The 27904-nt window shown below is 38.6% G+C and overlaps 1 protein-coding gene across 1 annotated transcript; it reads right to left on the minus strand.

Annotated features, from left to right (window-relative positions):
* Positions 1 to 27437, minus strand: STXBP3 (syntaxin binding protein 3). Its single transcript, XM_062613476.1, has 19 exons — positions 27279 to 27437; positions 21755 to 21804; positions 20720 to 20801; positions 18489 to 18565; positions 17764 to 17842; positions 16316 to 16416; positions 13027 to 13181; positions 12541 to 12631; positions 11439 to 11563; positions 9981 to 10076; positions 9291 to 9348; positions 9008 to 9073; positions 8498 to 8578; positions 7684 to 7822; positions 6984 to 7090; positions 6546 to 6644; positions 5577 to 5662; positions 3811 to 3959; positions 1 to 703 (listed from the first exon to the last, which is right to left on the minus strand). Exons 1-19 carry the CDS (start codon positions 27319 to 27321, stop codon positions 612 to 614), a joined length of 1776 nt encoding a protein of 591 aa, XP_062469460.1. The 5' UTR covers positions 27322 to 27437; the 3' UTR covers positions 1 to 611.
* Positions 27438 to 27904: the final 467 nt, after the last annotated feature.

Raw genomic sequence — 27904 nt, forward strand, 5'->3', positions numbered from 1 at the left:
TTCAACAGCATTTCTCCAGTTATTTATTGAAATTAGAGGTGCTTAGTACTTCCATGATTAACTTTGTACCTTACCCACCACCACCTAAAAAAACCTCTTGATTTTTCACAGTTACATATATTAAAGAATTCAGTGAGTTATTTAACAGAAAATATTACAGCTTGAGACACCACACTGTGAAATATATTTATCATAAACTCATATTGCCAAATTTTCTCCCAAAGCCTCTACATAAGAGCCTAGTCCCTTGATTCAGTCATTTGTAGAAATACACTCTACAACAGAAAGGTTCCACAGTTCTCAGACAATTCCAGTCTACATATAATCACAGTAACTTTTAGCATCATTTCTTAGGAATGAACAAGCCTTTTTGAAAAACCACTTACAGTGTAACACTGACTATACAAAATACAACCTAAGAGACACACAGGTTGATTTTACTGTCTACCTTCTTCTCCCCCACCCCAAAAAAAAGCAGCAAATTTAAATTATAAAGTGACATTCCATTAGTAAGAACCGTGTAGTGACCTGATACAGTATTTAGAACACTCAGTTCCATAATAATATGTACATATGATTTGTCTTTTCCTAATGCATCGTTAACATCACTTCTATTCATCCTTAATGCAGACCATATCCTTGGGTTTACTAAGGCTCTTGACTTCATCCAGTAGTCTTTTAGGTGTCAAAATATGAGTAGAACCTGACAAAAGAAGAGAATTATTAAGTGTACCAGTCTGAAAGTCAGAATTACAGACATTCCCTCTTGAAAATAAATAAATAAACAAACTGGGGACATGCCAGTGTTTTTACTGTACCTGGAAAATTTAAGTACAACACCTTGAAAGTGTTTTTTTCAGGTTTTACCATATAGTGTCACCAGAAGTGTCAACATTAAGTAGATGGTGTCTGTCTTCCACACACACCGAAACATCCAGACTGGGTTTCTTAACTTTGGATAGAAGTTTCAAGTCCCTGCTCTGCCCAGTCTGAAATATAAGCTAAGTCTGGTCCACCTTTGCTCTATGCATTTATTGCAGCCTACAAGTAATGTGCCTATTCTGTGAAAGGGGGCATTAACAACAGGTTTTTAACCTGAAATCAAGAAACAATCTGGATTAAAGATTGCCACAAACAGTATTTTTCCACAGAAACAGCAGTTACAGAAAATTGGCTCTTACTGGCATCACCCTGAAAAGTTTGCAACAAATTCCAAGTCTGGAGCAGCAAAGAAAACCCTTTTGATTCTTTCAGAGTGAACAACTACCTCTCTTGTTCTCAGACAGTCATTGTAACTTTTGCCATGAAGGGTCAACCTAGAGTTATAAAGTGAACTCTTTTAACTGTTTAAAATCAGGGGCGTCTTGAACCTTTAGTTTTAGTAGCCTGAATGGGCTACTAAACCTTGAGTTCTGAATTGGGAACACAGGAAGATTTCATCTTGCAGTAAGACATATGGAAATTTGGTAGTCAGTACCTTCCCTCAAAGATCAGGATTACAAACAAAACTGTAAGAATAACCTCTAAGCAAAAGAGAAGATTGTGCTGTGGAGGATTAGTGGCAGATACTACAGCAAAAGAGTTATCTAAACTCACCATGAGTCTGTAAACAAGTGTCAGATGAAGAAACAGTCTTGTTAAACTACATTGCTGTTCCGGTCTTTCAACTGCAACTCAAAAGTAGGACCAGCCTTAAACTTACCTCAACCACCACCAATGAAAGCAGCAAACAAACCAACCAACAAAAAAAAAAACCCAAACAAATAAACAAACAAACCCCAAATACACACAAGACCAAACCTAAACACTCCCTACTATCTTGAAGTAACAGACTCTCGATCTCAAAAATCAAAGTTGTCATTGCTTTAAGGAAGAGTATTTATTTATTTAGAATTATGGTACATAGATTTAATCCTTTCTGAAACTCAGGACTACACTGAATTGCTAGACATAGGCATCACAGGCAATTTAGAATGCTTTGGATGACCATCAACCTGGACAGCAGCTGCCACTGGAGATGGGTACAGGTCTCTGGTATCTGTATTTTGGAGCTCCATTTTGACAGACATATAAGGAAATGCTTTAGCACCTAAATTTAAACAGCATTACAGGAAATTACTATTTGAAGCACAGGAGCTGATGAAACAAGCATTTACTGCACCTTAAGTATTAACTTGACAGGTTACTACTCCAGCTGCTAACTCATGCATTTACTGCTGAATCTTAATATTAGGGCAATTACTTAATTTTTCAGGGCAAAAGCTATAAATCATGGTGTGGTTTGTGTTAAGTCCCTAGAAAAGAACACATGACAAGAACTCAAGGATGTTGCAAAGTCAACTGATCTACACTGAAAAAGTTATTTTGGTTTGGTTTGGTTGTTTGGGGTTTTTGGGGGGAGAACAGGGTTGGTTGTTTTCACAGTATCACAGTATGCTAGAGATTGGAAGGGACCTCGAAAGATCATCTAGTCCAATCCCCCTGCTGGAGCAGGAACACCTAGATAATGTTACACAGGAATGTGTCCAGGCGGGTTTTGAATGTCTCCAGGGAAGGAGACTCCACAACCTCCCTGGGCAGCCTGTTCCAGTGTTCCGTCACCCTCACTGAGAAGAAGTTTCTTCTCAAGTTTAAGTGGAACCTCTTGTGTTCCAGTTTGTACCCATTACCCCTTGTCCTATCATTGTTTGCCACTGAGTAGAGCCTGGCTCCATCCTCGTGACACTCCCCCTTTATATATTTATAGACACTTATAAGGTCACCCCTCGGTCTCCTCTTCTCCAAACTATAGAGACCCAGCTCCCTCAGTCTTTCCTCATAAGGGAGATGCTCCACTCCCTTAATCATCTTCGTTGCCCTGCGCTGGACTCTCTCCAGCAGCTCCCTGTCCTTCTTGAACTGAGGGGCCCAGAACTGGACACAATATTCCAGATGGGGTCTCACCAGGTCAGAGTAGAGGGGAAGGAGGACCTCTCTCGACCTACTAACCACCCCCCTTCTAATGCACCCCAGGATGCCATTGGCCTTCTTAGCCACAAGGGCACAGTGTTGGCTCATGGTCATCCTGTCGTCCACTAGGACCCCCAGGTTCCTCTCCCCTACACTGCTCTCTAACAGGTCGTTTCCCAACCTATACTGGGACCTGGGGTTGTTCCTGCCCAGATGCAGGACTCTACACTTTCCCTTGTTATATTTCATCAAGTTATTCCCTGCCCAACTCTCCAGCCTGTCCAGGTCTCGCTGGATGGCAGCAGAGCCTTCTGGCGTGTCAGCCACTCCTCCTAGCTTAGTGTCAACTGATCTACACTGAAAAAGTTATTTTGGTTTGGTTTGGTTGTTTGGGGTTTTTGGGGGGAGAACAGGGTTGGTTGTTTTGCTTGTTTGTTAAAAATACTTTTATTCCCTACCTCCCCAAAAGAGCAATTTTGCACTGCTTTGCCAGCTGTAATGCAAGAAAACACAAATCCGTTCAAATCCTTTTCACTATACTTCAGGCTACTTTAATAATATATTTCTTCGACATAATTCATGATGATTCTTCTGTAGAGCACAGCAGCATTTATTATCCTTAACATCTGTTTGAGGAAAAACAAAAAACAAAAAAAACAAAACCAAAAATAACAAACAACCACCAAGCAATCTAGATAAACTGAAAAGATACTTCTAAACACATAGTTTTAAGAAAGACATTAGCTATAGTACTAGCTTGCTGAACCAACTTAGGGAATGGAAGAAAAAATGATCCTTACATTTTCCAGAAACACATGTAGTAAATCCCTACCTACACCCTTTTTCCCAAGGCAAGCTTACCAATAACAACTTCACAGGACTTGTAGGCTTGGGAAACTTCATAAGCACTGCGCATCTCAGAATACGTAATTCCTCCAATCACAAATATAATCAGTCTTGCACTACTCCTTCGCTCATCTTTATAACTACCCTTAGGTTTCTGGCGTGCACTGTGAAAGATTTTATAAGATGAGATTTATATAGCATTACTGAGTAATTTTGGTAAAAATAATGGACTTAAGCAGTAACATTTTCTATCATTCAGTTCTTGGTTTGATTATCATTTCAGAAAAAACAAACACATTGATAATTCAAAGGATTTTAATGAAAACAAGTTTGTGTATTTCTGAAACTATTCAGTAGCACATGGGGGAAAATAAATACAAATCAAAAATGCTACACACACACACAAAGGACTTCTACCAAGCAGCTTAATTCTGCGTGCTAGCAATTCCAGTGCCATTTTTCGTAACAGGATCATTTGAAAAAGCTAGTCTTAAGTTTTTCAGTTTCTAAACATGAACAGATTCTCTAGTGGAAAAAAAAAAAACACAAAACAACAACAAACCCACCCCCCCCACCCCCCAAAAAAAACCACAAAAAACAACCAACTTGGCTGTTACCAACTAAGATTCAGATAGCTAGCAGGGGAAAAAATAAAAATGAAAAGGCACTTAAAACAGACCAACACAGATACAGAAATTGCAGATTCAGATATCTTCAGCCCTGATCTCTCTTTGCTAGCGTGCCTGAAAGATTCTCACATTGCATCAGCCTATAAGACAGAGATCCAGTTAAAAAGTACAGGGACTTGCCCCAGTGTTTCCTCGCCTTGATCACCACTGTGTGTCCTTATGCTCCCAAGGCTGGGAAAAAATATTTCCCCAAGGCTATGTATCTGTACCTTTTGTCTTTTATTCCATAACATACAAATTCCAATGCAAGCGTCTCTTCCAATTTTAGGATGTGTATAAATTTCCATCCCTATGAATTCCTGCATATCAGTGCAATGAGCATTCCTGTGATAGAAACACTCCTATCTCTATTCAGCCGTCACACCATTTAAATAACACTACCAAATGTGACAAAGCTGTCAGATTGGCAGGTATTGATCAGGAGGTTCAAGAGCTCATAGGATTAAAAAGGGAAGGAAGGGACAGTACAGAATAGTAAGTTAAAACAATAAATCCCAAACTAACCTCTCAGTACTACTCAGTAAATATGCAAGTATACAGAAAACACCGTTTCACATTCATTAATTTCAAGACCTCCAACTATTCTGGGCTTCTCTAAACTACCCCATAACAAGGATCAAATGTCCAACAGGCCCATATTCCCTAATGAGAGAACCTAGAGACGTTAATTTTAACTTATTGAAGTCATTACCTTGAAGAATGACACCCACTGCTACCACAGCAGAAATAACTTTCAGGAGAAATAAAACCATTCTTTTTGCCCAAGTCACACTATACCAATAATCCATTCCTGAAACTGCTTCACACTAAAAAGGTCAATGGTTTAAACTTCTCATTCTGGGAATATAGAAATGTTATTTCTAACTTGGAAGCAAAAGGGAGATACTCCAAGTAAAAAGCTATACATAGCCAAGAGTTATTAAACAACAAAGGTCAGTATGGTTTAGATGAAAAAATATACATTTTACACATGACTATTAACTTAAATATGTTATTTCACTGCTTAGTAAGCACATTTTTATGTTTGAGAATATACATGACATAAATATTGGTAAATGCATAAATTATATTTTAGGAAATTAAACAGTTTACCTTACTACTCCTGAACCATTCCAGGTAGGAGGACACTGGGAACAATAAGGCCAGTCTTTTGAATCTAGTTTGTTTTCTATAGCATCCTGAAGGGCAAAACAGAGACTCATTTCAAACAGCCATGCAGATCTAAAACCCACCAAGTTTCAACTTCCAGTAAGGGTGTCCAGCTGGAATTCAATGCCAACACATGCAATTTCTTAGAACAGCCAGTTGCAAGCAGCATCTCATCAACTATACTCTTATGTAAAAAAATGCAAAACCATGTAATGCTCAAAAATTACAAGTCTTTTGTATCTCTTGAGGAACTGGAAGCACATATGCTTTCTTTATAAATGTAATGCAGATTTAACGGCTCAGATTTCACTAGCAGCTTTTCTTCTACGAAGACCCTAACATGTTTGATTTCTCTTTTGTGGTGTATGAGAGAAGTTAGGATCCCCTGAAGACACAAATGAATGGGGTGAAAGTCACCAAGAATCTACGAATGACAGTACTAGGACAGACAAAAGGTCTAGTGAACTTGCTATTCTGTCCAACACAGGTAACTAACTGATACTTAAGAAGAGGTTTAAGAAAAGAGCAACTACACCTCTGGCAAGTAGTATTTCCCAGCCTCTGCTAATCTACAGTTTAGATTTGGAGTTTTAAGGCCCACTGGAAGGAATAATTTGAAAATCTAGATTTTTTTGTTTGTGACCACTGCCAAACACAGGACAAGCTGTTCAGAAAGACTTTTTGCTTTCAGTTTCATTTGCATCACCTTTACAAGGAGCACTGCTAACATACAGCAGGCTAACATTCTGTAGTACAGGTGATCACTTTGCTGAACAGGTGTATTTAACCTGTAAGTTAAACACTTGAGAAGTAACTCAAGATACTAAGGAACTTAAAAAAAACTGGCTGTAACTGCCCACTTGAGTAAGTTTCTGCACTGCACCCAAGCACTAATTAGTTTGTCAGATTTACCTCCATAACATCTTTAATGACAGGTGTCCACCTAGAAAGCTGGTAAGTTTCTTCTGAAGAACGGTCCCTCCTTGGGTATTTATGCTGCTGAGCAGCAGACTGAAAAAAATTTTCAAAACAAGGTTATATTATACAGTGATTAGGATTTTTGAAACTTCTTACCAATTATTAGTGGGGGGAAGGGGATCAGTAGAAGATTCTCAGCAAATAACAGTAACAATGAACAATTAATAGCTGTAGAATTCAGGACACGCTAGAAGTACTAATTTCAGAGACAAGGAACTGAGTAAGTTGGCACTATCCAAACTCAGCTAGCTCAAGTCACCAGCTGACAATTTTAGAGGGAACACTTTAGTTACTTCACTTTGACAAGATAAGAGAGCTGTAGCCAAGTGCTTGGATTGTAGAAAATTACAAAATAAATGAATATGTTCTTACTGAGGAGATAACAGGAACGTCAAGGTATTTCCAATTTCTTATCATCTCACTATCACTTTGTATTTGAACATTCTGGATCAGCTTGTCCAAGTTCTCCTGGGTAGTTCCTTTGACATAAGGAAAGCATGCGACTTAATAACCATGTGACTAATTTAACCCCAGTTTTGTCTTAGACATCCTGGGCTGTTACTTAGTCAAGATTTTTGTTTTGTTTGGCCAGGCTACTTTAACACAATACTGTTTTGGAGAAAGTTTTGTCCATTTTTGAGACCAAAACTCAGTATTATTAGAGATTCCTTAGACCAACATTATACTAGTTTCTTCCTCCTCTACTAGAAATTCTTCCCCACTCAGTTAATTTTCAACTTGCAATAGACACGGAGCTCCCCATTTAACAGCTTCAACAGTAAGCGAAAAGGAGAAAATTTAAACTGTTGCCAACATCCAAGAACAGGAATGATGCTGAAACACTGCATAGATCTGCACTTACATTGAATGTCTGAACTCTTTACCAGTAATACCTCATTACTAATTGGAGACAAGCTACAGAAGATCGGAAAGTATTTCTTTCAAACTTGTCCATCACCTCCAATACAGATGCTTAACTAAAACTACTAGCCCAAAACTTTGAAGTAGCCCAAAACTTGAGCTGAAGTCCGTATCACTGAAAGAAACAACGAAATAGGATAGCTTATCATACCATTAGTGCTAAAGATGTACAGGAGAATAGCTCTAATTTTGTCATAGCTCTCATGACTTTTGTTGAGCAGAACTGGTAGGAGGACTCTCATTGAGTCTTTCACTTTTTGACCTTCTACATCAGTTCCAAGAGCCAAGTCCTAAATTAAAGGAAAAAACAAAACAAAGGAAAAAAAAAACCAAACCCACATGGTTTAGCGAGTAGTCATTAAAAAAAAAAACAATAACACACACACAAACAAAAACCCCACCACTTCTGTGTTTTGAAACAAATTTTTATGAAACGATAGGTTTCAGGAAACTGTCAAGCTGCATCAATTTAAACTCAGTATGACAAGTCTTTGTTACTATTATTTCAATAGTTACAGCATTATAATAATACTACCTAACACTCAGATTTTGAACTGTTTGATATTTAGAATTCATATAAATAAAAATTGTAAGGTATAACTCAATATTAGCAGCACAATGCAATGCCTCACCCTAGCAGGTGCTTTCCCCAGACATTTTAAAAGGACTTGCTTTTTAGTCAGGCAACTTCGTAATAGTTTTGAACAAAGAAAACAAAGATTATCCTTATGCAAATTAGCCATATTTAAAGACAACAAACGAAAGTCCTTTATTGGCAGAGTAAGAGCCTTGTATATCTCACTTAGCTTTAAAGCTTCTCTCTCAATAATTGATCACACAACCCCCCTCCAAAAATTGGCAAGAGACACACTACTGTTGTCAGTTGAAAACAAGCATTTATTCTTACGAACAAGTCACATTTGTAGCAAGTTGTTGTTTGGCATGTGGGGTTTTTTTCAACATACCTGTTCAGTTTTACAGAGCCTTTCTATGTTAGATTTGAACTTGCTCATGCAGTCTTCTGCTAAGTTAAGATAAATAACTTGCTAGGAAAACAAACCAAAAAAAAATTATTACAAGCTGCAATAACTTGCTCTTATTTTGTAAACATGAAGCAATCATTTTTACTGGTTACAAGCGTCAACCCTTTGCCTATCCTTCAGCACCATCGCATATTTTTTGTGGTTTATCCTTCACAAAGATGAACTCCCGTAATACCTTTCATAACATTAAACAGCTATCTTCCATCCTCAAAGCACACAAATAATTTAAAGTAGATTTTTTTTTTTTTACACACTAACCACCTGGAAATAAGCTTTCTTCTCACAATTTTACAGGTGACATATTATTTAGAGAAAAGTTATGTAGCACACTTAACAGGAAAATGACAGGATAGAACTAGACTTCAACAACACACAAAACTGCAGTGTACAAAATGATTTATTGTGAAGTTGGAGTTACAAAAGACCCCTTACCCTACTAATCTCTTTACGATAAAGTGGCATCTTTTTCATTAACTGGGTCAGAGCAGATATTGATACCTGTGAAGAAATGACACAAGTTAAAGTTTTCCCCCTCCCAATATTTAACATTATTCCCCCCCCCCGTTGCAGCCTTGGTCCCCCACACCCTCCAAAAACTGCCAGTGAGATAAGCCTTAATTTCTGTAAAGTGTCCATGAACTACATCGATCTGATCAGCTGAAAACAATTAAATTACCAGGAAAAACAACAATAATTAATAATTTAAGCAACTTACTTTTCCTTCTGCTACTTTTCTTTTTGATGAAGCTTCTTTAAAAAGTTTCGGTATTTCCCTGATGAAAAATAAAAAAATAATAAAAAGAAAGTAATCAAATGCAACAGTACCACAGTTCTTACAGATTTAACATCTTCACTTAAAATCTTAACAGAAATGTGCAAGAAGAACTTCTGAATTAAAGCAAAAGTTTCAAATACAGGTCTGATTCACAGAAGAGTATTTTTTGACACAAAAAACACATTTAATTTAAAACATTCTGTTTCTAGTATCTCCAGCACATCATTTGGTGCAATAACTTGCTAGTACTTTATGCAAAATTATCCCTTCTAACAGATTTGAAGACACTTTTTAGAAAATAATTCTATTTCCATTTCCCTCAAGAACTATAATTAAGATATAGTAAAATTGTATACTTTATATATATTTATATATTTTATATATATTTATACTTTATATATATTATATATATTTACACACACACTTTACAGTAACATTGAAAACCAGAAGTACTTACAGAAGGATACAAAGTATGTTTTCTCCCTAGCATTGATTGTTTAAATGGCTGCAGTCTATATTGTAAACTATCTTCACTACTGCCTACATTCCTAATTAACAGCTCAAATACATTCACTCTCAGACTCCTGTAACTTGCATTTTGAACTAGTTTTTGTTATTTTATTCACATACTCTATCACATCCGCAATATGCTGGTGCCGAATCTTCACCCAGAGCTCATCATCTTCCTCCAGAATTGCTTCCCGTTCCTTCCCTTCTGTTTTGTATCTTCCAAGACAAAAATTCAGAGAGTTATTTGGTTTGCGTTCCAACCCCCCCCCCCCCAGTAACACAGCTATGGCCCAACAATATAATTTACATAGGATTTCACAGATTACATCTTTGAACATAGAAGGAGTAGATGACTTTTAAACTAACTCTTTGGGGCAACAGCTTCTTGGACATTCTTTTAAAACAACAGTAAACAGAGTTTCAATCATACATTTACATGCATCTCAGTTTCCCTTCAGCTTCCAATGTTAACCTCCCTTTGGCTTCAAATGCAAACTGCATGCAAAGTAATACACATTGAGATTACAAAGCACAGCTTTATCTATTCCAGGACATTTTGTATCTCTGAAGAAAATCCAAGTCCCACTCACCAACATGACAGACTAAGTAGGACTAATTACTTGACGTATACAAGAGCCATGCTTCATAGCATTACAGACCAGCCACTACTTTTCTACAAACAAAAGTATAAAGCAACCACAACCACACTACATGACATTTTCACATTTACAGAAACTCACAGTGCATATGGCCAGAGAGCAGAAAAGAAAAAAAAAAATTACAAGATTAATTGTGAAAGTCAGATCATGACTGCTTAGAAAACACTCTGCTACCTTTTCATACCCAGCAAATTTCAGATACATCAAATTCTGCATTTTCTTTGAAAACATTCACCCACAGCTTTTGACAGAAAATACCTATTCCTCCTTGCTTAACTAAACACTGAGGTGATGAGGTCTCATTTGCTCTAGTCGGTCACCAGAAAGCCAAGTCTTACCAATATCTTGGGTGTCAGAACAACCTGACAAAGTGTATACCTTACACAAAAACATGTCACTGCCAAACACGGATAAAATAATGCTTATGGCTTAACTAAATGTGCTTTTAGGGTAGAAACATGTAAATTATAACAATTATAAAAACTATATGACCAGAGCTATAAAAGTAAGTGCTCCCTAGAACTAGCTAAGCTTCTTCTCAGTATGTAATTACTGGTCTTGTTTGCCTTTTAGGCCAAAAAGGTTGAGAATATGAAAAAAAAAGGTAGAGAAGTTGAACATCCACTACTAAAGCTTTTTTAGTACAATGTTCTTTGTTTAAAAAAAAAAAAAAAAAAATTGAATTTGTTAGACTCAAACTTGGCAAAAAAGCTAATTAGATCTTACCTAATCTCAAGTAAATGAGGAAGTCAACAAAAAGAGGAAGTTAGAAATACAAAAGGAAAGACTAATAAGTGAAGCAACCCTTACAGAATATAAGCAGCTAATATTGCTATTATGCAATTCAGCTAAAGAATTCTATAGATTTTCTAATCAAGACTAAAGTGTTTAGATTTTTTTTTTTTCTTTAAATACTTGCTTGTAAGTATCATTTTCAATTGGTAGCAGATCATATGCCATTGCCTGGAAGGTGAGTTCATGAAGGACAGTTGACACTGGGTCAAAGCCACGATCAATTATTATTAGTTGGGAATGGGTTTTAGCCTAGAAAGCCATGAAATAAATGTAAAGTTAATACAGACAGTAAAAAGTTAATGCATGTTAAGTCTATTTAAAATAAGCTACAGCAATGCAGACATTTTCAGAAATATAACTGAAAAATCCCTACAAAGTATAGTCCAAGTGTTCATTTTCAACATAAATAAAAGCAAACATTTGAATGATAACCAGAAAACAGCAGCTATAAATACCCATTTTAAAAGCAATGCTCTTAGCCCCTTGCAATGCATTCAGTCATCTCATCTAACCAACAAAAATGTATAGGAAAAACAAACAAAGAAAGCCTCCCACTGACTTGTCACAAATAAGTATGTCTGTATTTCAGAGCAGACTACCTATACAGTTCTGCAATACAGAAAGATTCACATCCAACTACTCAATTGAAAGTTTCATTTTGGGGTTCAGTGAAGCGGCAGTAGCACCAGGTACATTCATTTCTGTCACAGAGTGCCATGGCGCTAAGTCAGAATGGTATACCCTGTACTGCTGCATTTCGGCAGCTGCCCTAATCTGCCCCAATCTATAGTGACAGATCAAAACATTATGTATGTGAAAAGCTCTCTCTTTGTGGACAATAAATCCCTTAATAGAAGCCATTTCAATTCTGCAATTAAGTCCCTTCTCCACATACCCCTCTTCCACAGCCTTACGGAAGGTGACGTTAAAACAAGTTACTCACTTTTCTTCAGGCTTGTATCATCGCCTATGTTATCACAGGGCCAATTTTTCAAGCACACTTAGTTTGATCACATGAATTACTTTTGCTTATATACACGCTTATTGTTTCAGTTACGACCTCTAAGTTGTTTCCATACTCAAAACGCAACTAAATAGCAACTAGTTGCCTTTATTAATAAATAAAAACTGGTTTTGTAGAATCTATTGTCAAAACATACTCTAAACGTTATTCCTTTGCCCCCAAACTTATAAAAAATAAGCAAACATTTTAGCTCACTTTTTACCTTTATTTGGCTTTTCTCATCAGTTTTGTAGTAATTCTCAAGATTTTTTTCAACCAGTTCTGCAAGTTTGCAGGCTTTATCAGATGGTCCACTGGGCAAAAAGGAAGCATGCAAAAATAACTTAAATTTTCTTCATCAAAACCACTAAAATGCTACCATTAAAACAGAAAGAATTCCACAGCTTGAGCCTCTGGTTTCATGAGCAGTTTCCAAACTCCATTCTAACTATTTCAAATTTCTACTGATAAAACATAAACAATTCATAACAAACCAGGGTATAGTAAGTACTGTTATATGAATACACACAGAAAAATAATTCTGCTTACACTTCACAAATTCATGTCATTGCCTATTTCAGACCTGTGGATTAAAATCAATTAATCCACAAAAAAAGAAACCAGGCTGAAGCCTCAGGCTACTACCAAACAATGTGAGAAGTCCAGTAAGTGAAAGCAACTACACTATGTGACACTATTTTTGCCCCACCTTTTATATCGTACTCCTGGGTTCTCATCTAGCGTGGCACATAAGGTAACGATTTGTTCAGCCATTACTTGCATAACAGCATCTTTATCTTTTGTCTTAGCCAGAGTTGGACTATAACAGCGGTAGAACGCATCTGGAACATTGAGAGTAAATACCTATGCAAAGCACAACAAAAAAAAAAAAAAAAAAAAAAAAAAAGACTTAAATTTTATAATCATCAACTATATGGTAAAACAAATGCTAATACTTTAAAATCACGCTAGAGCGAAATGCCATGCAAAACACCCCACAACAACAAAACCACTTCCATCTTCTTTCTCTGTCCTGTTAAGCTCATGTTTCTTGTTCTTATACTCTTTTCCTCTATTACGCTCCTCCCCTACATAATTTACTATATTTTTCAAATTGCTTACTGTCTGTACAGATGGAAGGATGCAAGTCAGGGAGAACTACATACCATCCAGTGTTCTCATACAGACCCATACAATGCAATACCAGAATGATCACAGAAGGTACCAAGGTAAATTTGTTTAAAATAGAATTTTATATATTATGTGTTTATTATATTAAGACTTCATCTCCAAGGGCTGAAATTTTTTAAAAACATTAAACCTTGACAGAAGTTTAGTGCGACACAGAAGAAAAACCTTTTCAACAGCTTAATAAATAGAATGCAAACATGAGAACAAATCTCATTGTCAGTAAACGGATTTTCTCCAGCTTCAGATGGACTCTGTAACTACACAGCCAAAGAAGAACGACCATTCAGATAAAGATTTGGTTTCATTCTAGTAGATAATCACTTGGACTTTGCCCAGACCACAGTCTGATACTTACTCATACAACATCAGAAAGCAGGCCCACAGATTTTAAATTAGGAAAACTAGTTAGCATTCTCTGATCCTCTGAAACAGATTCAAAATGTTCTCACAACCCAAAATACTGAGAATACAAACCTAAACTAAAAATGAGAAGAAATTAAAATCTGCCTATGTTTGACTTTAGAAAAATATCCCTGGGCTGGTTTTGGCTGGGATGGACTTAATTTTCTTTATCGTAGCTGGCACAGGCTATGTTTTGGATTTGTACTGAAAACTGTGTTGATAACACAGGGATGTTTTTGTTACTGCTGAGCAATGCTTAAGCAGAGTCAAGGCCTCTTCTGCTTCTCACACCACCCCACCAGTGAGCAGGCTGGGGGTGCACAAGAAGCTGGGAGGGCACACAGCTGGGACAGCCGATGCCAACTGACCCAAGCAATATTCCGTATCATATGATGTTCTCAGCATATAAAGCTGCGCCATTCTCAGACGGTTTCTCAATCTAAATAATAAAACACCTTTAGTGTAAAAACTTCTGTGCTGTCAAACTAGGAAACTGCATCACAGTAAGGCTTAGATAGCAGCAACCACCCCTATATTCACCTGCCGCTTGGTATACAAAAAAGTTCTGACCTTTGATATAGTCTTAAGGTTTGAAGAATACAAGGGAGACTTGCAGGAAACATCCACACTTAGTTGTACAATTTCCAATAGGGGACAGAGTTGGGGACTTGACTGTACCAGAGTATCACTGTACATTTCTGTGCCTGGCAAAATCTTGGAGCAGATTCTCCTGGAAGGCATGCTAAGGCACACGAAAATCAACAAGGGGCTTGGTGACAGCCAGCATGGCTTCACTAAGGGGAAAACCTGCCTGACCAATTTGGTGGCCTTCTATGATGGGGCTACAGAACTACAGGGGTAGAGCAGTTGATGGCATCTACCTGGACTTGTCTAAAGCATTCGACACTGTCCCACACGACATCCTTGTCTCTAAATTGGAGCAACATCAATTTGATGGATGGACCACTCAGTGGATAAAGAACTGGCTGGACGGCCACACACAAAGAGTTGTGGTCAATGGCTCAATGTCCAGCTGGAGACCAGCAACGAGTGGCGTCCCTCAGGGATCGGTGTTGGGACCGGTCTTGTTTAACACCTTCGTCGCTGACATGGAAAGCAGGATTGAGTGTGCCCTCAGCCGATGACACCAAACTGTGTGGTTCTGTTGATATGTTGGAGGGAAGGAATGCCATCCAGAGGGACCTCGACATGCTTGTGAGGTGGGCTGATGCCAGCCTCATGAAGTTTAACCATGGCAAGTGCAAGGTCCTACACCTGGGTCGGAGCAATCCCAGGCACAGCTACAGGTTGGGCAGAGAAGAGATTCAGAGCAGCCCTGCAGAGAAGGACTTGGGGGTGTTGGTTGATGAGCAAATGAACATGAGCATGCAGTGTGCGCTTGCAGCCCAGAAAGCCAGCCGTATCCTGGGCTGCATCAAAAGGAGCATGACCAGCAGGTCGAAGGAGGTAACCCTGCCCCTCTACTCTGCTCTCATGAGACCTCATCTGGAGTATTGTGTGCAGTTCTGGTGTCCCCAACATAAAAAGGACATGGAACTATTGGAACAAGTCCAGAGAAGGGCCACGAGGATGATCAGGGGACTGGAGCACCTCCCCTATGAAGACAGGCTGAGGAAGTTGGGGCTGTTCAGCCTGGAGAAGAGAAGGCTGCATGGAGACCTCATAGCAGCCTTCCAGTATCTGAAGGGGGCCTATAGGGATGCTGGGGAGGGACTCTTCATTAGGGACTGTAATGACAGGACAAGGGGTAACGGGTTCAAACTTAAACAGGGGAAGTTTAGATTGGATATAAGGAGGAAATTCTTTCCTGTTAGGGTGGTGAGGCATTGGAATAGGTTGCCCAGGGGGGTTGTGAATGCTCTCAAGAAAGAGTTCATGAAGTTGTTACAGGCTTTGTCTTTTGTGAGACTGTGGTTTTGCTCCGTTCCCCTACAGCTCTCTTCATCCATTTGCGGTCCTTTTCTGACTTTCACAAAGCAGCTAGTTTTACTTATTCCTATGCACTAACCTACCTAGTTTATCAAAAGAACACCTCAGTATAAGCAGTAACAAACTTTACTGCTTACTAAAGATGAGCCAGAATACTTTACTTTTCCTAAAGGACAGATACCTTCTCTAACCTCTCTACTGTAAATGACTCCAAGTCTGGCAAAGAGATCAAGTGCAAACAGTAAGCCTTTGAGTACAAAAGCATTTGTTTTCATCTGAAAAATACAGGCCAGCACTGGATATATGCCAAAATGGCAACAAGTCTCACGTACAGTGTCAGCTAAAAAAAAAAAACAAGAACTAGATTCTATTTAATCATTTTCTAGCAGGTCATCAATATGTGAAATTAGTCCTCCAGACTATTTTCAGCTGTCAAGATAAGGAATGAAACTTACCCGAGACTCATATGGGAAGAAGGAAATGTTGATCTCTTTGCATCTCCTTATTGATTTTGCACAGGAAGACTTAATTTTATTGAAGAGGTTGTCAGGACAAACTAGGAGAGAGATGGTAGTTATAAGTCATTTGTGCATATTCCAGCTGTTTATTCACTCAGAAGTTTTACAGCATTCAGAACAAACCATTCCAAATTAAGAACTGATTTACAGTAATATACTAAAAAGTTGCTAAATCTTCCTTAAGTAAAAAAGAATGTATGATTGTATGATCAATATTTTGTGTTTGAGATCTTTTTCAAGAAGCATCACTGGCAATTCTTTTTATCTGCCTTTGGTAAACAACGTTGTAGAACACTCATTAGCAGTCTGCAGCAGTGAAAGATACTGGATTTATCAAAGCAAAATTTTCTGCTATTTCTTCTCATATATAGGAGAAAACTTTTCCCAAGCCACAAAAAGGTTAAATGGAAAAATAATGTGTACATAGCAAGACACAGAAATATGGAATTTAATTATAGATCGCAAATGTATTCAGGCTACAATGGATTCCACTCTAGAAACTGAATTTATGCACTACTTGGATGACACAAATACTGGAAATTACAGTGCTGTTTCTCTAACTCCTGATATGAAAAGTTCTGGCAAGCATTCAAACTGAAAGCTTGAACATTTGCAACAAAGGACATAAAGCAAGATAACAGTATTCTTCCAGAACAAGAACTGCTTCATCAGCATAAAATCAAACAAGAAACAAAGGTGGTTTTGACAGTAATTTGGTTAACTGTTCTGAGAACACATGGTAGCAGCTACAGCCTATCCACAGAGAGCCACAACTCCATCTCTGCCCAGAGCAGCACATTTGGGTTTCTTTACACGGAGCTTTAGTCATGCTGACTGTCTGCAGAGGTATATGCAGTCACGTAAGCCTCATTGGCACTAATTGTCTCTGCTTTGCAATATGTCATGCATGCAAGGGCTAAGTAGGCACCTTCTTTTAGGGACAGGAAAAAGCTGTCTCAAGTCTGAAGGAACTACCTAAAATAGCCCACTACAAAACACTGTTCCTAAAGAAAATTCTTACGCATTTGTATTTTTGAGTACTATTTAGTTTACATGAGATACATAGTTTTACTTGATTTGTCTTCTTCCATACTCTGTAACACAGGAGAAGACATGAATACTTTAGAGATAAAACTAGATTACCTAAATTAAAAGCTGAGGTGGAGAACAAGCAACATTGTTTGGTAATCATGCAAGAAATTATCGTTGCCATACAGCATTGTGACCACATCCCAGCAACCCAAATATGGTTAATGACTTGAATCTCCTATCCTCTCAAGAAACATGACTCAATTTTCACGTACTAAACTACACTAAAGAAAGTTGAGGAGCCTACTTACTTACCTATATAACATTACCAAACTACAACAGAAAAGCTTACTTACAGTCAGTGAAATAGACATATGCTGCTTTGTATCTGCTGGATGATTTAGAGATAAAGTCATCAATAAGTCCATCTACAGACTTAGGGAGGCAGGAAAAATAAGTTAAAAAAAGAAAAAAAAAAAGGAAAAAAAAAAAAGAACACACGTTAGTTTTTTGCTTTTCCCCACGTACCAAACCAAACCTCTCCCTCCTCTTCTCCTGCCCTGTTAACTACGCAGTACCACTCAGGAATACTACAAATCAACATATAATAAAAAACTCAAGAAGAAGATTTTAATTCCAGACCAAGAATAATAAAAAATTACCGTCAGTTTTGCACTAGGATCACTTCAGGAAACACACAAAGTAGGATACTTGGCTTGTTTTCCACCTCCGTGCTGAGACTTATTCTCTCAAGAAATTTTAGGTAGTAAGAGTAATCTCTAATAAGAGCCATTACTTGGACTCCTGTTGTTCAATGTTATTGCATCACTCTTTTGAGACAGCATCTCTCTCAGTGAGACGACCACTAAGCAAGCAATGAAACAGTGCTTCCACTGATGAAAAGGTACACGTTTGCAGCATGCCCTACCTCATGGAAAATTAAGTATCACACAGAGGAGTATCATGCAAAAAGCAAAACTTCAGTACCATATAGCTGTACACATTTGTACACAGACTGTTTTAAAATAAGATTGCTTTTTCAGTCTGAAAGATCTTGCTACACTTTCTTTAAAATACTAACCTTCTTGGTGGGAGTTATGAAATATATTGCTTTCATGTGTGGGACAGGCTCACGGTTTTTATATACATTCTCCACCACTATAAAGTAAGAAATATTACATTTTTATTATTAAGAGTTTTAGGCACCTGTAAAGCATACCTGGAAAGTACCATACATATTTTAATTTAGAAGTGATAAAAATAACACCTATCAAGTTGTCCACAAAATTGGTGGCAATGGTTAGCCTTGATTTTTTGTTTATTATTTTCAGTAGAGCAAGTTACCACAAGACTTTTTCAATTCTCAGTCTAGTGTCACCTAAATCTACACGACTAATTTTTTTCCTGGCTGTTGTACACAAGAAGAGTTTCACCCTCACACAGAATAGGTATGGCAATACAAACCTGCTCAAATCAAGGGGCCCAGTATGAACTATCTCGCAAGAGAACTGACTCAGCAAGATTGTTCCTTTTTCCAGCACAATGAAGGAAAATGAAAAATAAACTATGCAAGGCACTGTTTTGGACTAGAGAGCCTCTTCTGTCCTTTGTTTGCCTATCTCCTGTGCACTTACGGTGTTTCAATATAATGGCAGGCACAAATTAGACCTTTCCATCAAATCAGTTTCACTCCATTCTTGGTCTTCTCTGTTTAGTAAAGTCATTACTATATAGTGTTGCAGTACACTAGCTTGACAATTCAGTGATTCATGTTGCTCAGTAATTTCAAGGGGGAGGAACAAGGAAGATAAGTAATGTCAGACACCATGATGTGGGAAGACAGGTTCTTTTCAGTAGCATACTCACTAAAAAATAGGTTTCCTACTGATGAACAGGATACATGCTCACCGAAGGGTTCTAACAAAGGATAAGCAGTATTTCTTATGATTTAAAACACACTACAAAAAGTGAAATGTATACAGCTTCACTACTATTCCAGAAAAATTACATTACACTTAATAGCTGGAATAAACAGAGTTTTTCTATTTGTGGAAAAAATAACCAAGTCTATAAAATACTCTCTTACAAAAGTGTTTCTAAAACTCTAAGCCTAAAACTAATTAAAAATAAAAAATAAAATAAAAAATTTAAAAAATTAAAGAGATAATTTACATTTTGTATTCAATCTCAAAAATGGGCAAATAAAGAGTTTGGCAGGGTGATACAGTAACAAACATTACATAAAGGTCAATCATAAAAAGCAACTTCAATAAGTTTCTTATGATACCAAAAACATACTACTTTTTTTTTTTAGGTTTTAGGTTTTAGGGAGGAAAAGCCCATGAAATTTGCTAAAGAGAAAATACATTTTTAAAAACTCTTGTAGAAAAACAAAGTGTTATCTAAACAGGCACACTGCAGAACTGAGATCTATCACAATCTAGCTATTATTCACTTTTGACAGTGGCTAATATCTAATTACTGTTAATGTTGCTTATGGGTTTATTCTAGTTAATCATTGATATAACTTCGTTTCAAGTTTTGGTTGGTTTTGTGGTTTTAATTACAGCAAGCTTTCTAATTTTCAGAAGAGGCTAAAATATATCTCAACAACATAGAAATCAAATTTAAATTATTGTCTCTATCACATCCATTGCTTGGAAATGCCTCTCAGTTTGCCTGTTATTGTCCCCTGTTCTCATTTTGTCTTCAGTGCTTGAGTTTTTCTGCCCTCTTAACTCTACTGTTCATGAGCATAAATGAATTTGAAGCAGCAGATATTACTGATTTACAGAACACATTAGGAAGAAATGCAGAGAATAATTTGCCCATTTGTACATTTTACTAATATTCCTATAATACTTAAATGAACTCATTTTTCCTTAACTTCAACTAACAGATATCCTTAAGATCACCCCATGACAGGTATCTTTCTCATTTACCCCACTGCTGACATTAGCAAACACCCACCCTCAAAAAAAATCCCACACCCAACCAAAGCTAAATTTTAATAAGTTTAAAAACAAATACCAAACAACCACAAACTTATTGCAATCCTTAGCAGAAATACTACTGAAGAAAAGGCTTTACCTTCTTAGGCAGAGAAACATCTGATTTTTCATTACAAATAACGAAAATGCTCAATTGGGCAATTACTGTACAACCAGAAAGTCTGCTAGTCCAATATCCCATTGCTACTTGTCTTCATCAACAAAATTCAAACAATTTCTTACAAGGGTACCATCAATTTTATTTTTTCCCCTTTTTTTTATCAGGATATTGCATCTGTATATTAAAAAGAATAATGCTTACCTGTGATACCCTCTGCCAGCAGATCAGTCATTTTGCAGCACAGTGACAGTAATTTAGTAGTATAATCATCCAAAAGCATTACCTAATTAAAAAAATCCCCAAGTATTCAGACAGATTAATCGGCTATAGTAAACCCATGTTATTTCCTTAACAACTTGACATGGAAATTTGAAGCTGAAATCTGTTTTATTACTCTGCACTTTCACCTGCATATAGCTGGTATCTGTATCATCACCCACATACAGCAACTTTGCAGTGGGAAATTAAATAGCATCAGAAAGCAGCTCTCTGCATACAGGACTTCAAAAGATGAGCTGCATTGTAAATGTAGCTTGTCCCCACTACTCCCTCTAGAAAGTATTTTGAAACTTTCACTTTGACACAGGTCTTTTGAATTCCTGCTAATTTACCCCATAGCCTGCTTATATATGTCCATACTTACCTACTGCAAAACTGCTTTACAGCTTAAGCAGCTCTAACTGATACCGTACTGCTGAACCCTGCTCCACGTGTATTACACAGCAGCATCATGTTTGAAATTAATAAAGTACAAGTCTTTCAAAAGATAAACAGAAACAGCTTCCATTTTTTTTCCCCAAAATTTAAAAAAACAATCAAGACAAGTAACCATTTCTCTTACTATATTCTCTGCTGTGAGTGTGATGAGACACAGGCACAAGTTGCCCAGAGAAGCTGTGGCTGCCCCATCCCTGGCAGTGTTCAAGACCAGGCTGTACGAGGCTTTGAGCAACCTGATCTAGTTGAAAGTGTCTCTGCCCAGGACAGGAGGTTGGAACTAGCTGATATTTAAGGTCCCTTCAAACCCAAAGCATTCTATGACTTTAGACCTTGAGTTTTCATTATATATTATACAGAGACTGAGTTAAGAGAACTAAAATCCAACAACTGGACAGAAAAGAATTCTAAGTTGAAGTGCCAGCTATTAAATGATACTTTTTTTTTCTGTTCTCAGAGATACAGATTACTTGTTCAAGTGATTCCAACATTCTTACAAACAGTATCACTAAATTATACCTTCCATTCTTCCTCTTTCTTGCAGTCCTCAAATACTGATGATTTTAGCTCTGTAAGAAGCAGAGATAGTTTACCACTTAGAGGAATCAAACTGTTACTAAAAAATAATACTACTTCACCCATTAAGACTAGTATGTTTAGATAACTAAAAATTAAAAACCAACACAAAACAAATCCAAACAAACCACACATAAATACCTCCACAGAATTCTTTAGCACAAACTGTCCCTACCCACTTCAAAAATATAGACATAAAGTTTCATTTTTGCTAATAATAAACAGCTCCATAATAATCAGCCTGAATGACCACAGGCCTGTAACCATTTCACTTGGGTTCTATTTTTTTCTTTTTTTTGAACTCTTCCACTAAATGGATCACGCATATGCAAAAAATTTAAGCTACTTTAAGATAAATGCAGCTGGAATGACAAATTCACGAACAGACCTATTTTAAAATACAGGCTAACTTCAGATGTCCTTGTTATTCCTCTAGAATTCCAGAATAAGACTAAGAAAATACCACGTCTTTCAGGAACTGAAAGTCACCTTAAATAGGTATCCATTATCTTTTCCTCCTATGACGACTTTGGGAGAAGTATCAATTAAAAGGCTTATACAGGATTCAGCAATAAAAGTCAGCATCTAGTTATGATCCACAGCTTTTAAAGATCACCAGAACCAAGTTGCAACTTTCCTAAGTTATGTCATCAGGCTAACGCAGATTTGATCTCACAACAGTGGGATGTATTAATTAAAAGTCAGAGTATTTGGGGAACTATTTAAAACCATATGCTCATAAACACAGGGATAAAGACATGTAATTATTCTGTTCACTTTTCCCAGAGAGCAGAATTTCAGACTAAGCTGATGACTACTGCTGCCTACAAAAATATCTGGATCTTTCTCCCAAAAGAAGAAATAAACCAAAACTCCAATTACTGCCAAAAGAAAAAAAAAAAAAAAAAAGGTTAAAAAAAAAAGTAAGAAGCTTCAGAACAGTAGGTGCACATACAAAAAAAAGTACACCTATTTCGTCAGTGTTTAGAAATATTAGTATATTCACTTTTGTCTAGGTTCCTTTGGCATGACACCATCAAAACATACTCCATCTCCGCCCCTAACCTCCAGTGCCTCAGATTTTCAAGTTTCTCCATCTGGGCCTACTTGCTCAGGCAGCCTTCATTTCAGTTTCACCAACTCCAACACTGCATAGCACACAACGCTCCCAAGACATCACGATTCATGCTTCTCATGGTTATATTTTACAAAGATGTCCTACACAGACTTTTTCACACTAACACAAGTTTCTTTTTGAAAGATGGGTCTTTTTGCTTTAGCTTTCCAATGTGCTCAGGTTACAGTGGAGTGTGAGGGTTTTTTAAGTTGTATCTAATAAACTGACAAAAACACTGGTATAAAAATTATTTAAGCACAAAGCACGTTTTGAGTGGGATGCAGTTGGTGCATTTTGTTCATGCTGCTAAACAGCAGAACTCGAGCTCAGTTCTCCTGAACCTTTTTCTGCTTATACAACTCCCGAAATCTATTATCATTCCTCACACCTGCCTTCTGGGTTGCTTCCAATTCAGCATCCTTCCTGTTACACGCAATCCACAATTTTCAAAAAGTTCTAGGTCTGTTGGCCTGGTGCAGGGACCCAAATACCTTCTTTGGATATACCCTCTATAAAATTACAAAATGCTTACCACTGCAGAGTTCCTACTGAGATGTACTTGTTGGTAATATCTTATTCTAGTATGTAATGCAGGCACATTTTTTCCTGTCACTTTTATACCATGTATTTGTTACTTACATTTTCATAGGTGTGTACACAAGGTGTAAGAATAAATATTTAACCTCATGAATATTTAATTAACCTTCATAATTTCTGAGAACACTCTTACCAAGGAATGAGCATTACAGAGAGTTTTTAATAATAAATCAACTGGCAAAGAGCCTTGTCCAAAATCTCAAATGTATTTTTCATGCAGTACATTAACTTATTTGCCTATAAAATAAACCTGAACAATACACAAAATCAACTAGATTGGAAAAGACCTTTAAGATCATGGAACCCAACCATTACCCCAGGACTGCCAATCCCATCACTAAACCATGTCACTAAGGGAAAAGTGATCACCCCTCATAGCTGCCAGTTCTTTATCCACCGAGTGGTCCATCCATCAAATTGATGTCTCTCCAATTTAGAGACAAGGATGTCATGCAGGACAGTGTCCATTGCTTTGCACAAGTCCAAGTAGATGATGTCAACTGCTCTTCCTCTGTCCATCAGTTCTGTAGCCCCATTGTCCCTAGTCTGTCTCTTATTTGCTACTTACCAATAGAAGCCCTTCCTGTTATCTTTCACATTCCTTGCCAAATTTAATTCTAACTGGGCCTTAGCTTTTCTAACCTGGTTCTGGACAATATCCCTGTATTTTTCCCAGGCCACTTGTCCTTGCTTCCACCTTCTATAAGGTTCTTTTTTCCCCTCTAAGTTTCCTCAGCAGCTCCTTACCCATCCACGGAGGTCTCCTGGCCCTCCTGCCACACTTCCTTCTACTCAGGATACAACACTTCTGAGATTGTAGCAGGTGATCCTTGAGTATCAGCCAACAGTCTTGGCCCCCCCTGCCCTCTAGGGCTATATCCCATGGAACCTTACTAAGCAGGTTCCTGAGGAGGCCAAAGTCTGGTCTCCTGAAGTCCAGGACAGCGAGCTTGCTGCATGCTCTTCTCACTGGCCTGAGGATCTTGAACTCAACCATCTCATGATCGCTACAGCCAAGGCTGCTCTGGAGCATCACATTTCCAACCAGCCCCTCCCTGTTGGTGAGCACGATGTCAAGCATGGCACCTCTACTTGTTGGCTCCTTTATTCCATAATCCAGTTGTGCCTTGAATTTCATTTCAGTTATTAAAAGCAGGAGTCAGCTTTATTCCATCAAGCAAAAAGATTTTATTCTAAGCTATAAGTGTACCAGATATAATGTACCTCCCTCCTGTAACATTTCAACGGCTGTTTTGTCCTCGACCTTCAGCTGCTTTATCCAGATGACTGACTTACGCTGGTTTATAGACTCTCAAAATAATCTCATTTGTTTCAAGTAAGCATTCTGAATGTACCAAAACCATTCATAAACCTAGATATGAACAGTGTTTCATTTCTGTCCAAGCTTTCATTTCCTTCTCACAAATTTCATGCCAACCATGCATCCTAGCTGCCTTCTCTAACTTTATTTTCTCTGAATGTATTTAAGTAGTTTAAGGCATTTTTCTTCTATTTTTACTTGCCAATCCAGGTAAGAACTATACACAAACCTGACAGAAGAGCAGACTGCTAAATCCCCATGTGGAAAAAGAAAACAAAAAACAAACCTTGGCAAGTTAATGACCCATTTATAACACACTTTGTAAAGAAAGGACTAAAACAGCTTTCACTACAAGCAAGTGTACTGGAAAATAAAGTTGCAGAATTGCTGTTATCATTTTACAAATTAATACAGATGTATGGCTAAGCTAGAATCTTGTTATAGAACCCTAGAACACATGTGAAAGTTAAAAAAAAAAAACCAAACACACCAAACCAACAACAAAACAGAAACAAAAACCACACAGAGATAAACCCCGGAGACAGAATTCCTTGTTGAAATAACCTTATTTACATAAACACAAAGAGACATGTAGTATATAGTGAATTTTATCCGCAGGATTACTGCCTCCTAATGCAGGTAGGTTCACCTGCCCCATAACTGTGAAACTTAACTGAAAACAAACCTATGAAGTAATCTTGTCATACACTTCTGCTTAGATTGAGTCTAAAACTGCACCTTACAGACAGGGCTATCATGATGAAAAGAAGGGGTTTTAACAAAATCATACCAGAGCACAGATACAATATTTTTTGTACACACAACACAGGTCTAACTCCTTTCCCTATTCACAGACATTGACAACAAGCTGCTACATGAAGCATCGCCATCATTAACATTATTTTCAGACAAAACAGCCTTTAAAAAAAATAATTAAAAAAGCCACCTTTGCCAAAACATTAAAAAGCAGCAGTTTATGGTCCTGAATTATCCATACAAAAAGTGCCAGACAAAGTCTGAACTTAGTTAATAAATCTTCACTGTTGTAGTCCTAGAAAGACAAGAGTAACGAGTTATATAACAAAAGCATTATTTTCAGATGAAGATTCCTATTTAGAAAGTTTGCGGTATAAATGTTTTATTATTCACCCTGCTTCACCATCACCTTTATTTATTATTCACCATTCTTCCTCACAGTCTTGCCTGCACTGGCAATGCCATTTTCAAAAGTCTTTATACACCATGCTGACCCCCTAGCACTTTGATCAGGTTCCCTCCTTTTAAGGTCTAAGTGCTCTATAAAACATTACCAGACAAATCAGTCACTTTACAATCAAAGGCACAAACGATTTAACACAGCAAAGCAAGAAATGCACAGCTGCACAAGTAGGGATTCCTAAAGGAGAGGTTTTAAACTCATGAAAGCAGGGTACAGATGTCAGCAAATGAGAACTGAACACCACATAAACAGCCTGCTTTCCTCTTTCTCCCCTTTTTCTGTTTTCTCTTCCAGTGACACAAGCAAGCAGACTGGAGCTTGCAGGTGGAAGTGGAAAACACAGATGAGAAGGTAGCAGGAACCTCCCAGTCACTAGGCTGGCTGAGCTGCTCACTGAGTCACAACGAAGTGCGGCATGAGGTGGCTGCCCTTCCCCAGAAGTCTCACACTACCTGAAGTACTTATACTCCAGTAAGATGGGGAGTAGTTATAACTTCATTTTCTCTGACAAACACCAGAAGAACCTGTTCCCAAACATGGAAATAAAATCCTACAGTTCATTTACGAGAGTATCTTGGGACACCAATAGCTTTTTCTTCTGAAAACCGTGAAATCCAACGTGAAGGGGGAGTACCACTCTCAGTGACAGAGAACCAGAGAGCCTCTCCCGCAGCCGGGAGCACTCTACAAAACTGCTATTTCCAAGCAACAGGGCAGTCCTTGAAGAGCTGACTTAACCTCTTTTAAGAGCTGGTATGATTGTGTATATCCTACATAGTTTATCTTGGAATAAGGCAAAAACGCTTCCACGCAAGTGCTATCACTACAGGCACCCGAAGCACGGCCACAAGGCGGGTCGGCCGCCTCCCCCCACCCTCAGTCACAGCCAGAGAAGAGCAGCCACCTCCAGCCCGTGCCGCATACCGGGCTCCCCGCAGAGCCGCGCGGGCTGGCCCAAGCCAGCTCTCCTAGCAACCGCGTTTTCCTGCCGTAGCTCCGACACGGTGCGCGGCTCCAGCCGCGCCAAGAAGTACCCCGGGCCCACCTCAGCGACCACGGAACCCCCGACCCCAAGAGCACCGCACTACGGGGAGGCGGTGCCTGAGCGGTTAAAGCTCCCTGCCGGCCCGCACCATCTCCCACCAAGCGGCCCCAGGTAGCTCCCAGCCAGGCAGACGAGAGAGGAGGACACCCAACGAAACTCCGCACTCACTCTGCCACACCAAGCTCTTCAACCCCCACACCGCCGGCGCCATCTTGTTCGCAGACCCGGTCACCTGCCACAGCCACACCTCTCCCTTCCGCTGCCCTCCCCCGGGCGCGCCGCTCCTTCTTTCAGTGGGGGCCGGGCGCGGAGGATGGCGCTGCCTGCTAGCTGAGGCGGTGCGGGGAGGGTTGCCGGCAGTTGTGCCGGCCCCTGGGGAGCTCTGACACCTGTAGCGCCCGCTTTCTTTGCGGTGGTGGGGCTCGAAGTTCCCCCTGAGGAAATGACGGGTAACCAGAGCTTGTCCGCTGACGAAGAAGCTTCCCATTTCTCGCTAGGTGAACCACGGACGGCGAGAGCCGCCTCCCGAGACCCGAGGCAGGCGTCTTGCGCCGTGTAGGGAGCAGCTGGGGAGCGTGCCGTGGTGCCGGGTTCTCTCCCGGTGTAGAGCTCCCCTCGGCATCGTGACTCTCATAAAAACGTCTTTAGGGTCCCTCCTAACATTCGTGTAAACTGTTGAAGAAAACACTATGGGTTCATGGAAAGGTACCGTTTCTTGACGTCCAAAATCGGCTGTGAGAAGTTCTAAAGACATAAAGGTGTGTTGTCAAAGGGGAACCAGCAGCTGGTATAGA

Source organism: Pezoporus occidentalis, unplaced genomic scaffold, assembly GCF_034315485.1.
Source record: "Pezoporus occidentalis ecotype Australia unplaced genomic scaffold, CSIRO_AGI_Poc_V1 ctg167, whole genome shotgun sequence".
NCBI classification, from domain to species: Eukaryota; Metazoa; Chordata; class Aves; order Psittaciformes; family Psittacidae; genus Pezoporus; species Pezoporus occidentalis.

Excerpts from the sequence above, each read along its gene's own strand:
- STXBP3 (XM_062613476.1), bottom strand. The coding sequence starts at position 27,321 with ATGGCGCCGGCGGTGTGGGGGTTGAAGAGCTTGGTGTGGCAGA. Across the intron at positions 7,091-7,683 it reads GTACATCTTTAGCACTAATG|GAACTACCCAGGAGAACTTG; the intron begins GTATGATAAGCT and ends CTTATGTCAAAG. Across the intron at positions 5,663-6,545 it reads TCATTAAAGATGTTATGGAG|GATGCTATAGAAAACAAACT; the intron begins GTAAATCTGACA and ends TTTGCCCTTCAG.